Raw genomic sequence first — 13,088 nt, 5'->3', positions numbered from 1 at the left:
AGATCTAAAGTTGTTTTATTCAATAACCACAGAAATTAAGAAATTGGTTCCACATACAGAACATGTCATCTTTTTTTTTTAGTATGCTTCAAATCTATAGAATAAGGATTTGCAACAGGGGACATGTTTTCTTAGAAAAAGATGCAAAAAAAATTTATGCTACTGGGGCAATAATAGTATAGCTTGAAGTAGTCTATAGGAAGTTACCATTGTTTTGGTTTGTTCTTTGTCAATATACTTAATCCATATTAAAATTTACATAGATTTGAAGAAGATTTAATTTATTTTTAAATTTGAGGCATGGATTACAAAAGTTTACAATACTTATATGGTGGGCCATGTTTCATAGGTACGAAGATTGCTCAGAGCCAGTCCTATTTGTGAACAGTTAACTCCTATCTACAGCAGAGGACACAAAATAGGGTCCCTGGGATTCTTGCTAGGGTGGGTTTCTAATTTAGGCTTCGTTGCCACTCACAGATGTGTGGGCCAGGATAACATCCAGTTTTGGTGGGAAATGAAACCTTGTGCCACATTGACAAAAGAAGCACATATTTCTGGGGGCTCATGAGATTCCTGCTTTCCTTTGTATCTCTCGACATGTTTTTCATGGTTTTGTTAACACATTCTTTGAACATAATGGGAACAAAAAGAAAAATTTTCTTATATTATTTTCTACAGGTGTAGTCAAAAAAGTAATAATTAGTTCTTTCTTCTCCCCTCCACATTCTGAATTTAGATGCAATTAAGAAAAATGGCCATATGAGAGAGAAAGATGAAAATAAAATTATTTATATTCTACTGACAAGGTTTATTTATTTATTTATTTTCTGACAAGGATTTTTTATTAGATATTTTCTATATTTACATTTCAAATGTTATCCCCTTTCCTCTGAAAGTTTCCACTCTGAAAATCCCCTATCCCTTTCCCCCTTCCCTTGCTCCCCAACCCACCCACTCCCATTCCTGGTCCTGGCATTCCCCTACACTGGGGCATAGAACCTTCACAGGACCAAGGGCCTCTCCTCCCATTGATGACCGACTAGGCCATCTCTGCTACATATACAGCTAGAACCACAAGTTCTACCATGTGTTTTCTTTGATTGGTGGTATAGTTCCAAGGAGCTCTGGGGGTACTGGTTAGTTCATATTGATGTTCTTTCTATGGGGCTTCAGTCCCCTTCAGCTCCCTGGGTATTTCTCTGGCTCCTTCACTGGGGACCTCTGACAAGGTTTTTTAATAAATAGAATTCTGTATAAAAGAATTGGTTTTCCTCTGTCTGAAACTTATGTTTTGATCTCGGGAACAAATAACATGAACCCAGACCTAATGTCCATATAGCTCTGTCTTGGCTTAGTTGTCATTAGAAAATAAAGAATATAAGAAAATTGTATCAGAAGTGGGTGGGTTGGTGAGCTGGGAGAGCTGGGAGAGCTGGGAGAGCTGGGAGGAGATAGAGGGTTTTCGGAGGGGAAACTAGGAAAGGGGACAACATTTGAAATATAAATAAAGAAAATATCTAAAAAAAAAAAAGGATACAAAAGGATGGACCATTTAGAGACTGCCATATCCAGGGATCCACCCCATAATCAGCTTCCAAACGCTGACACCATTACATACACTAGCAAGATTTTGCTGAAAGGACCCAGATATAGCTGTCTCTTGTGAGACTATGCCGGGGCCTAGCAAACACAGAAGTGGATGCTCACAGTCAGCTAGTGGATGGATCACAGGGCCCCCAATGGAGGAGCTAGAGAAAGTACCCAAGGAGCTAAAGGGATCTGCAACCCTATAGGTGGAACATTATAAATTAACCAGTACCCCGGAGCTCTTGACTCTAGCTGCATATGTATCAAAAGATGGCCTAGTCGGCCATCACTGGAAAGAGAGGCCCATTGGACACACAAACTTTATATGCCCCAGTACAGGGGAAAGCCAGGGCCAAAAAAAATGGGAATGGGTGGGTAGGGAAGTGGGGAGGAGGGTATGGGGGACTCTTGGGATAGCATTGGAAATGTAATTGAGGAAAATATGTAATAAAAATATTTTAAAAAATTAACACATTACCAGGGGAAAAAAAGGATATAAGAAAAATAGTTTACTTATGAAAAAGACAAAAGAGGAAACAGACAATAACATGGTGATAAATCAGATATTCCAGTGAGAAAATATGTCTTGGTCCCACAGGGAAATTTTAAAAGGGGGAAAAAACATATTTCTATGTAGCAGAGGATGGCCTAGTCGGCCATCAGTGGGTAGAGAGGCCCTTTGGGGAGCAGGGCGGGGGAGAGGATTTAGGGGGTTTTGGGGATAGCATTTGAAATGTAATTGAAGAAAATATCTAATTAAAAAACAAAACAAAACAAAACAAAACAAAAAACATGTTTCATCATTATCTCTCCCAAGAGACAAGAGAGCAGGAGTATTTATTTAATGGTGGGGAAATTCTTTAAAGGAGAATTCATTCTGAGGGTTTCTTGTGAGTGTCGGGGGAGAGGGAATGCCTGTGGTTTGGACAAAATTACTTCAGGCTAAGAGGTGGAAATATCACAAGTTATATGGTATATATATATCAATCTTATCTTGCTAAAATAACCCACATTTGTATGTCATTATTAATATTATTAATTATTAATATGAGCTCTGCATCCTAGGGAGCAAGAATGATAAACTGCTGTAGCAAATTCTAACGAAAACTTAGTGGTTCTGCTGTGTATAGAACATTGATGTTCCTCAAGAATTGTTACATGAAACCAAATACCCAGGGTAATGGCAGTGAGAGACAGTTTTAAGGGGACACTGAAGGTGGAACCTGATGAATGTCATTAGTGCTCTCATACAAGAGGCCCAAGGAAGCTCACTGTTCTCTTTCACTACATAAGAAGAGAGTCAGAAGGTTCTAGCAAATTCTCAACAGGAACTCTCAACTTCCAAATCTGAAAATAAGTTTCTGTTGTTTTAAAGTTACCAGCTTATAATATTTTGTTATAGCAATTCAAAGGAATCAAGAAGGTCAAAATTTCTTCCCCTTTAATAGTTCAGAGGCAGGCAAGTTGTCCAAGGTCCTACGTTGAGTCTCATGTATACCACTGCCCTCAGTATGTGGTCCTATATTTGCTGTTACAGCTGCTCCTATCTTGCCTTCTAACTTTTTTTTTTTTTTTTTTTTTTTTGCCTTCTAACTCTTAGCAAGGATGGAATAGAGAAGCAGTAGCTACGCAATTTCTTTTGGAGATTGTGAGGAGGAAGTTTGCCACATCACTCCGGTCACATGTCACAGGTTAGAATTTACTCATGTAATCATGTTTAAAACTATTAATGGAGTTCTGAGAATTATGTTGTCTGTCAAAGACTACTTCTGTGTCCTTCCAAAACTGTGGTGGTGAAGTTTATTACTAAAAGGTGAAGTAAAAGAACAAGTGTTGGAATTGACAGAAAACGCATGCCAATTTCAGCTTGCCAAGTCTTGTTGACTGATTTATAACAGTTCTCTCATATTTAAATAAATGTATTAGTTGTGTCCTGAAATCCTGATTATTATACTTACTTTTGTATTTTACTATTATGTTGTTTTACTATGACAAACTGAGGGTAAGTTTAACTTTAAAGTGAATTTGATAATGTATACCCCACAATTTTACTAGGGCTTCGGGAAAATAATATGGCTTTAAAAGCAATTCATTACAGATTTTACTACCAATCTTATAAGTGTAGTATCTTCTTATCTTTATTCACAAGCATCTAAGACCTGTATGTATTTTCATATTAGTTTTCATTTTTGCCAAATATTATTGATTTAAATTTAGTGTGAATGAACAAGAATTTGACAAAATTCCAAAATGAAACTTAAGAGTCTGGAACTTAAGTTAACATGAAACAAATCTGTATGGATCTTTCCTGATCTAAGATGTAAATCTTTCAAAACAAGACTTAACTCCCAGACCTTTCATCTCTCTTCTGTCACTGGAAATCTGTTTCACTTCATACCTTAGTATTGAATGTGGTACTATCTATAGTCACTTTCAGAGTGGATGCTCAGTGGATACTGGCTGCATGATTGATTTTGACAGCCAGGACCCTTAAGAACTCTTAATTTTCTCTGTCCTGGATAAAAATAAGTCTTTGTTGATATTTATTCAACAATGTTACATTTTACTTCAAATGAATAAATAATAATATATTAGTAAATATAATAAAAATTTTTTTAAGATCTTCAAAGATAAACACAAACAGTACCTAGCATAATAAATTCTCAGTAAGGGTGGAACAAAGAAATAAATTTTCACCAACAGGTAACGAAGGAGACCATAGATATCTGGTGGCCAACCTTTATTTTAGTCTTGAATTACTTACTATATGGAAATATTTCTCCTTCATAATTCAGAGACAACAGTAGAATTTGTAATTGCAAGAAATCTTGATTTGAGAAATACCATTTATACAGGCTGAACATAAATTTTAATAGTTACCAAATTGTTATTCTATTTTGAACAAGTAACTCAAGTTTTGTAGAACCTTACAGCTGATGAGTTTGCAGGACAATGCTTTTTATTTGATGATTTCTCTGGCTTTTTCAGTGAGACTTTGTGGGATAAAACCCCAGGAAGACACTAAAGCATATTATAAAAACAGCATGAAATATCTGTTTCTGATTTATGTAAACTTAAATCTAATTGCTTGGTATTGGTTATCTCATTCTTTTTCCTTTAAAACACAATTCCACTCTTCATTTTTTCCCCCATTCTTCTTCATAGTAAGTCATTTGGCAGTAGATGCATGTGTTCCCTTTCTCTGTCTCCCAAACAGTTTTAGACTGTGTTTAGTCTTAGCAACTGTTTTAAACTGTAGAACATGACTATTTTTGACACATAAAAGCATTAGCATTTGTCCCCCTAATTTCTTATCTTTAATAGCATTTACTCATCTTAAATTCTTCTTTTATGCTAGTGTAAAATTTATTGTTTCCCAAAAATATTTGTAACAAATTTTAGCATTTGGAAATACTTTATAATTTTCAGAACACTAAGGAATATGGAAGATGTTTATTATTTTTATGGACAACAATAATAAAGAGATTTTATAAGCTAGTCTCTTCAAACAATCTTCAATTCCGTAAAGATTTATCTATTACACACTTACTACTTAAAAGACAGTTTCATGGTAAAGGTAGTAGTTTTAATTTTTTCAAACAAATAACCTGGAATTTCTAAGCTAACAGCTAAAGATAGGGTTAATTTTTAAATTATAGTTTAATGCATAACTTTAATATACATAAAGGAGAGTGAGAGTGGTCACTCTCACTTTTTCTGGTCCTAAATTCTCAGCTCAAATGTAGAAATTGGCACCAACTCTTATATTCTTAGTAAGAACACTGCTGTTTGTTATATTGTTCTTTGTATTAGCCTGTACTGCCTTGTACACAATACTGTCTGCCCCTTAAACAAAACAAAACAAAGCAAAACAAAGCAAAACACTCAAGCAGATCTGCCCCATATCCTTAGATTTTCTGTGTATATAGAATTAGATTGTACCCATTTTGTTGGGAGATACTGTAGTCTGTGTGATAGGAATAGAGAACTGTAAAGAGTGAGTTTGATGCTGATTAAATTAGCAGGCAGAAATAAGCCACTGGTTAGATCATGAGTTAATCAGAATACTTTCTGTCCAGAAAAGTATTTCAAGGGAATGGGCTGTCTAGAAAAGGCATAAATATTGTCCTGTACAAACGACACTCCCCACTAAAATATACTTTTCCATCTAGAATTTGGTGCTTGCCCTTTTACCAGACTTTCTAAAAATGTGTATTTGCCATCAACCTGGTTTATATTTTTCCATGAGCATGGTAAGTTAGAGTCACATTCTAAAAAAGAAAGGTACCTGAGTTTTCCTTAATATCTAAGAAGAGTTCATGCTACTTTGGAAGATGGAGAGTGGAGTTGGTTTTGTCTGTGTGCAATGACGTTAAACTCCTCCTTTATATATTTTCTAAGGTTTACTCATTATAATTGTTAATTGTAATTTTAAAATTCGCTTTTAGCAGAAGGATATGAGGCTAGCTCTGAGAGCCAGCAGCAGGCCTATGAGCTGGGTGAGAAGGAAGAGGGTCTCTGGGGTTGGGCTGGAGCAGGGCTGGGGTTGGTGGAGGGGAGCGCTTCAGAGGGGTGGCACACACTGCAGTGACAGTCCCTCCCAGGGCTGGTTGAGGCACCTCACTGGTGACGGGTCTGAAAGCACGTGGCTACGTCATGGAAAGCCAGTCTTTTCAATGCAAACTTCAACTCCTCCTCCTCCCTCTAATGCCTGTAACTCACAGCCGAGGCTGGGTGAGGAATCTGGAGAGGAGATTTTCCTCATGCTTACGGTGGCTGGAGACTGGAAGGAAGAGTGTAGGGAAGGAGGAAGGAGATTTGTGGCGCTTTCTACCTACTACGAGACTGAAAAGGGGAGGGGGCACCTACATTACATCTTCTCTTCGTGACTGAGAACTGCAGGTTCAGTCCGATCCTACGGAGCTCTGGCGATTGCTTATTTAAAAAAAAAAAGAAAGAAAGAAAGAAAGAAAGAAAGAAAAATTGACCGCGGGAGAAGGAAGGCTCAATCTTTGGCAGCCAGACTCGTCTTGGAGGTGGTATTGGTGTGAGAGTGTGTGTGGTGGTGGTTCATTTTTTTCTTTCTTTTTTTTCTTTCTTTTTATTTTTTTTCTTTTTCTCTTTTTTTCTTTTTTCCCCCTTCTCTCCTAGGGGCTACACAATGGCAGTCTTCTCTCGCTAAGATGAATCCGGCTTGCCTTCTGCAGATCCGCCCATCCTCAGTTCCATTTAGTAAAAGGCTATGATTTTCTCTTTGGGGATCTTTTGTGCATTACTGTTCTCCCTGGTTAGTTCTGGTCTCGGTTGGGATTTCTTTGCTTTTTTTTGTTTGGCTTCATGTGAAAAAGGATTTTTTTCTCTCCAACCCTTTGGTCATGATCCAGTGGTGATCAAGAGGGGATAAATCATTCACCCTGGCCGAGAAAAAACAATCGCTGAGAAGTCTCAAAGAGATATACCACGTGAGGGGAAAAAACTGGGAGAAGATCCGGAATATTAACGTTTTTCCTATGGTAAAACCGGTGCCCCTCTTCAGGAGAACTGATTTCAAGTTATTATTATGCAACCACAAGGGCCTCTTCTTTCTCAGGGTGTCTAAGCTGCTGGGTTGCTTTTCGCCCAAATCAATGTGGTTTCTTTGGAACATTTTCAGCAAAGGAACGCATATGCTGCAGTGTCTTTGTGGCAAGAGTCTTAAGAAAAACAAGAACCCAACTGGTAAGCAAAGCATGCATCATATTCTGTTTTCCCTGGTAATATCCGTCTGTTGCTCACGGAGCTAGGTCTGCAGTTTTGCTATGCAGGAGGCCGGGGAACATGCAAGGAACCCGGACAGTGTTGCATACAGAGGTGTTGCATGAATAAACAAGTAGCCACCGCCGGATCTGCGTCCTCCCGACCCGAAAACCGTGATCAACAGCTCTTAGCTGTGACACAATCCATCATTAGGAGGGAGGAGGAAACTTTTTTTTTATCCCCCACTAAGTGAATGTCTGGTGGAATATAGAAGGGCTTATGGCTATGGCTGTGCCAGGAGAAAGAGCCAAGAGCTTGCCTTACTTCTACTCCTCCGGGGACATAGCTTTAGACTTTCTGATTAGCTTGCACAATATTCGCCACCCCATCACCTTTAACAAAGTAAAAGCGCCCCCTCCCTCACGGCCTGGATCCTCCGTCAGCCCCCGCCTCCCTCCCCCGTCTAGCTCTGGGTGCTATTAACTCATTCCCTAGTCTGCCTCTGACACATCCAGCCAGAGAACACTGAACACCGGAGCAGGGCTTGTGCCTGGGGGAACCAGGACCCAGAGGACAAGCTCAGTCCCTCTAGTATATGACATTTAAGTCCCTTCTTTTAAAAACCAGCGTGGAAACCTTACGTGTGGGTCCCACACTATGTGTGTGTGGACGAACAGAGAGGGTCCTTGCCTATGCCTCCTGGCGATCATGCGCCCTATTCCAAAGGGCTCCAACCAGGGAAACTTGCAGTATATTACATAAGAAATGCAAATGCAGGTGATTCTGGGAGCTGGGTCCCAGGGGGTTACTTTCCAGTGTATATCTAGTCTGAGGCATTTGGGAGCAGCCAAGTGGGCGAGCAACCCTCAGGCAGTCAGGCCGGAGGGCTGCCTGATGGTGGCAGCTGTGGCAAAGGAACCTGGGTGCAGCCTTTCCTCAAATCATTTCCGCTGTCAGCCAGGAGTGTGCATTATCCTCTGGCTGGGATACGGTGGGAAACGACCTGGAGCGGTTTTTGTGTCTGGAGTTATGCTGGAGGGGCGGGGGATCCTCTGTCCTGCAGTGACAGCGGGCGATGGAGACTGCTGAAGCTAGCACTGCGGTGCACTAGATCATAGCTCTCCGCGGCCACCCTGACACCTGGAGCTTATAGCCGGCCATGGCATTCAGAACTCCCACGGCTGGGCAGCAAGTGGCTGCTGTCTCCCAGGCTCTGAACCCAGCAAATGTAGCATCGCCTGGATGACGCTCATGGAGGGGGCTGCAGTCCGTGGCTGCAGGGAGAACAGAGGAGCGTGGGTGGGCGGGGATAGAGGCAGTGGGTGTGGAGGTCGAGGAAGCCACCACTTCTGCAGCAAAAGGCAAGGTGCCTGCGAGTTGTTCAGAGTGTCCAAATGGGCAGATGTTACTGTGCTGAGACCAAGGGAAGTTGCCCCTAGCTGGGACGCTTAGGGGACTGTGGAGGCTCTGGGAGGAGCCAGCTATTGGCTTCCAGGAGGGCTCCCCACTGCAGTGGAATTGTTGCCTCTGTCCTACAACCCTACTCCATATGTTCTAAATCCACTCCTTGCCTACCAGCTTTCATTACTGTCCCCTGTCTTTTTACTCTTCTGTTCTTTAACTACTCAGCGTTTAGCAACTAACTCTGAATTGATGTTCAAATCCTGAGATTTGTCCAAGGGACAGCAGATTGAGGCATAATCTTACTTACCATGACATTACTGATTCAGCCCTGAGGTATACTCCTGGCCATTGGCAGCTAGCCTGACACCATCGATGCCTGGTTCAAATAATACCCAGCTACATCTGCAGCAATGGTTCATGGCCTGGGCATGAAATAGTTGTCTGCAGGACTTCCCAAAGTGGGACAGGTCAAAGGCTGTAGTTGCAAGGGAGGGGCTACTACTTCGCACAGTAAAAATAGTAGCCTTTTGAAGCCTTCTTGTGTTCTGTGAAAAGATTTAGTTCTCTTCTGAGAACGGGAAACAGTAAAAAGTCTTTCTTTTTTGAGACTTGACCATTTGTCTAGGGACCTCAAACTCAGCCCTTCCATAATACTGGGGAATGAGAAATAACTCAGAGGTGGAGAAACAGTAAGCTTGTTTTCAAGACTTTTATGTTTTTATTGTAAATAATTTTACTGAAAATGCTGACCACCCCTGCTCAATTGAATATCTTTTTATTATAAGACTTGCCCCTTCCCATCCACTTTCATCTCTCTAGAATAACTTCCTCTTTCCAAAGTGCTTTGGAAGTTGTTAAACTAATGATTATTTATTTTAGGGAGAAATTTATTTTGCAGCTAATGTACTTGAGTGGTGAAGTGGAGGGGTTAACCCACGATGTGTCTGACAATATAGATGACTATTCTAATAGGATACTTAAGGCTCAGATTGCCAGGGATTTGAGTCTAAACTGGAAGTCAGAGCACTTAGTAGATTTCCCACCACCACCACCAAAAAAAAAAAAAAAGTGTGTTAAACTGTGTAGCTCACCTTCAAAAGGCTGGACTCAAACCCATATCTGCCATTTCCTTTGAATATTGTACTTGGTGAGGTCTATTCTCCTGCTATTAACATGAAGCCTATAATCATTTGCAACTTTTTGATCCCAAGATAGCAGTACAGCTAAGAATTTAATTGGGTAATTAAAATAAAACAGGGACCAAAATCCTCTTAACTGTTAAAAACAAAAAGAACAGATTGGCTACCACCTATTATGTTATCTTAAATCTACAAGGAGGACAATTAACTTGTTTCAAACTAAAAAGCTCGACAGAATGCTGCCAAGCACTAGGGAATTTGTTGCAAAGCATTGCCTCCTTAATATTTCAGAGGCAGATTTTAGGTTGGTTTTTCTTCCCAATATTTGCAAGTTTTGAAATAATTTACTGATTATTTTCAGCTTTGAAATCCTCAACAGTTGTGGAGAGTTAGGATAAAGGTTCCTGAGAATTTTAGAGGCGTGTATTTAATGGTGAAATTTATTCATCAACTCAGAACTTACTAATCAACTCCATAGTATTGCATTGTTCTATAGTTGTGTTATGTGATAATCTAATGAGAAAAGAACATGTAGCATGCATTTGGGTTACATTTAAAAAAATCAAAATAGTTTAAACTTTTTTTGGATGTAAAGTAAATCTACTAATTTCATGAAAATACCTAGTATTTTACAGCACAGTGATTATCAGAGAACACATTTTGATGTATATATGTGCTCAAATGTCCCACTTTCTGTTATTTTCCTAGCACAGCAATAGCTGTGCATTTAGAAGGAATATTACCTGCTGTAGCTTTTGCTGTAAGTATGAGTCATGCAAGGTGACTGTATTTTAGGCAAATCATTAAGTAGGAATAATAAGTACAAGGTGATTTTTTTTTTTTTTTGGCCTGGAGGAGGCTTGTAATGTTTTCTTGAACCAGTTTAATAGTTTAGAATGACCAATGTGTCTATCAGGCTTGTTTAGGAAATAAACTAGGTCACTGCTTTTGAAGCACAGAGTGATAAGGTAATAAATACAGTTGATAAGTATTAAGGTTGTGTCACTGTTTGTCCAGATTACTAAGGTTGTGTCACTGTTGTCTGCCCAGATTCCTAAAACCAGTAAAGGAGTCAGGGACTCTTTCACTTGCTGTATCCAATATACCATGTGCTAGATCCCCAAGCCTTCTTATCAATTCTGGAAATTGTGGAAAACTCAGATTTTAAGATACTTTATAATGTGTGAAAATCTTCTTAAGTACAGGTATCTGTGGTGGGAGGATGTGTAGGAAGTATATTACCTAGGCATAGCTTCACAGAGTGCACTGGGAACAGTCCATAGACCCATTGCCTCTGGTGTTCCCTTTTCTGAACTCAGCCTCATCTGCTGAGTAACTAACTCAACCACAGAACCAGGAGAGGCTGATAGCAGCCATTAGTACCTTCTGTTTCTTACTGGCATTGGTATCTTTAAGACCCATTTTTTTTTAACTAATTGTTTTCTGTATACCAAACACCTAGTATGTTAGGGCAATTCATTTACATATAGATTTTAAAAAGTTACTTGCATATAGGTGTGCCACATCCTTTTGAAGTGAGAAAATAGGGAGACTGGAAAGAAAATACCAGTAAGCTCTCCCTTTTCCCCTTCTTCTCAGCCTGCAGAGCTGGGTCAGCCAGAAATTGGCAACTCTAAACACCAAGTGGGCAGAAAATGAAAACATCAAATTCAGATAGCATGACTAGAACAGGAAACAGGTGGAAGGTTCTTCTTGTAACATTTTTAAACTGAGTTGTGTCTGGACTCCATCTAGAAAGTTTTAGTTATTGAGGTAAAGTGAGTTATACAGAGTAGTGCCACTTTATGAATCAAAGGTAGCATTTTTAGCTAGGCTAAGTTCTGAATTTCTAGGAGAGTGGATTTTTTTCTTTTCTTTAGGTTGACATCCAAGTTAACAAGTATAAAGTCAATGCTTAATAAACTCATCTTTAACAATGTAGATGATGTTCAAATGATGCATTGCTATTTGAATATGCTAAAGCTAACTTTATACTGTGCTTCACATTTCCCACAGTCGACTATTACTTTATATGTTTGAATCTAGCTTTCCACGTTTTAGCAAGACATACACTGGAAACTTTTGTGTTTTCATACAAATGGTAACAAGGACAACAACCAATGTTTTTACTCTTTTATACAGTTTGGAGTCATACTTCATTCATACTGACTCATAAGTTTTATATAAATACCATGTGTATGTATCAAAGTGGAAGCATTTATTTCAAATAGTTTTTTATGACTTAGAGGGAAACAGTTGAGACACTTGGACAGTGTGGCACAAATTTTGCCTCTGTGAAGTTTAAACCAGTCATTGCATTATACATAGGATTGAAAAACAAACATACACCACTGAGCCCAACTTAGCCACACCCTCGGGTCAATGTGGGTCAGAGATCGATCTACTTATTCATCTACCTGCTAGTGTTTAGTCTATACATTTTTCTTTAGATCTTTAGTTAATGCACCATGCATCAGATCCAGGTGTGAGTTAAACCTGGGCATTGGAGAGCAGGGGATTTTCTGAGGGAGACAGTTCAATTTCTCAATTTATTTCCTTACATGCAATTCCAGTTTTTTTGCTATTCTGTTTTGGAATGGCCACTGCATCTAAATGTTTTCTTGTGTATTTCTCCAGTTGCTACACAATCATGCTTCTACTTTAGTCAAAGATGTAGGATGATTGGGAAGTCAAAAGGAAGAACTACTAGGATTTTTTTTTTTCAATCATGGAAGTCAAAAGGCAGAGAGTCTGTTTTATAGAGATCACTGACAGTGGTGTTAGACACTACTACATTTCCTGTTTCCTGACAAAACTTCTGCTAGAGATGGCAGAAAAAATGTTGCAGGGAAAAGTTGATGGCTCTAAAAAGCTGATTCACAGCATTGTGCCCCTATTAGTATGATAGTTGGTTAAGTTCATTCAGGGTTCACTTCCTTCCTGAATGATGAAAACAAAACTAAACACACAAATGTAAGTAGGGAAGCACAAATGGTGGTGACAGTGTCAATGTTCAGCTCTTTGTACAGTTGGGTGACTTTACAGAAGAGTCCTGAAAATTCTGAAACCTGTGGTATATTCCTCATACCAGAGCATTCTCTAAGAAAACCAAGCCAAGGGTTAATTGCATTCTTTCTTGCCCTTAAAATAAAAAATGAAGACTGGAGACCTCACCTGGTTCCCTAGGAGGCAGGACTGGCTTAATTTTATTATTTGGTT

General features: G+C 39.3%; 1 protein-coding gene across 3 annotated transcripts in view; it reads left to right on the top strand.

Moving 5' to 3' along the window:
• The first annotated feature begins 6,259 nt into the window (after positions 1–6,259).
• The window catches only part of Fgf14 (fibroblast growth factor 14), a 700,985-nt gene continuing 694,156 nt past the window's right edge, over positions 6,260–13,088 (top strand). The window contains exons 1-2 of one of the 3 annotated variants that reach the window (XM_021181486.3): positions 6,260–6,626; positions 6,742–7,308. In XM_021181486.3, coding sequence (XP_021037145.1) covers positions 7,101–7,308 — 208 coding nt within the window. In that variant the 5' untranslated portion in view covers positions 6,260–6,626; positions 6,742–7,100. Of the gene's footprint in view, positions 7,309–13,088 lie in introns of all 3 variants that reach the window. The other 2 variants (XM_085828904.1, XM_085828905.1) reach the window with 2 other exon arrangements.

This window comes from Mus caroli, unplaced genomic scaffold, assembly GCF_978045245.1.
Source record: "Mus caroli unplaced genomic scaffold, Mus_caroli_1 scaffold_12, whole genome shotgun sequence".
Classification (NCBI taxonomy): domain Eukaryota; kingdom Metazoa; phylum Chordata; class Mammalia; order Rodentia; family Muridae; genus Mus; species Mus caroli.
The sequence above is the reverse complement of the archived record's forward strand: the minus strand, read 5'-3'. Positions and strand labels throughout refer to the sequence as shown.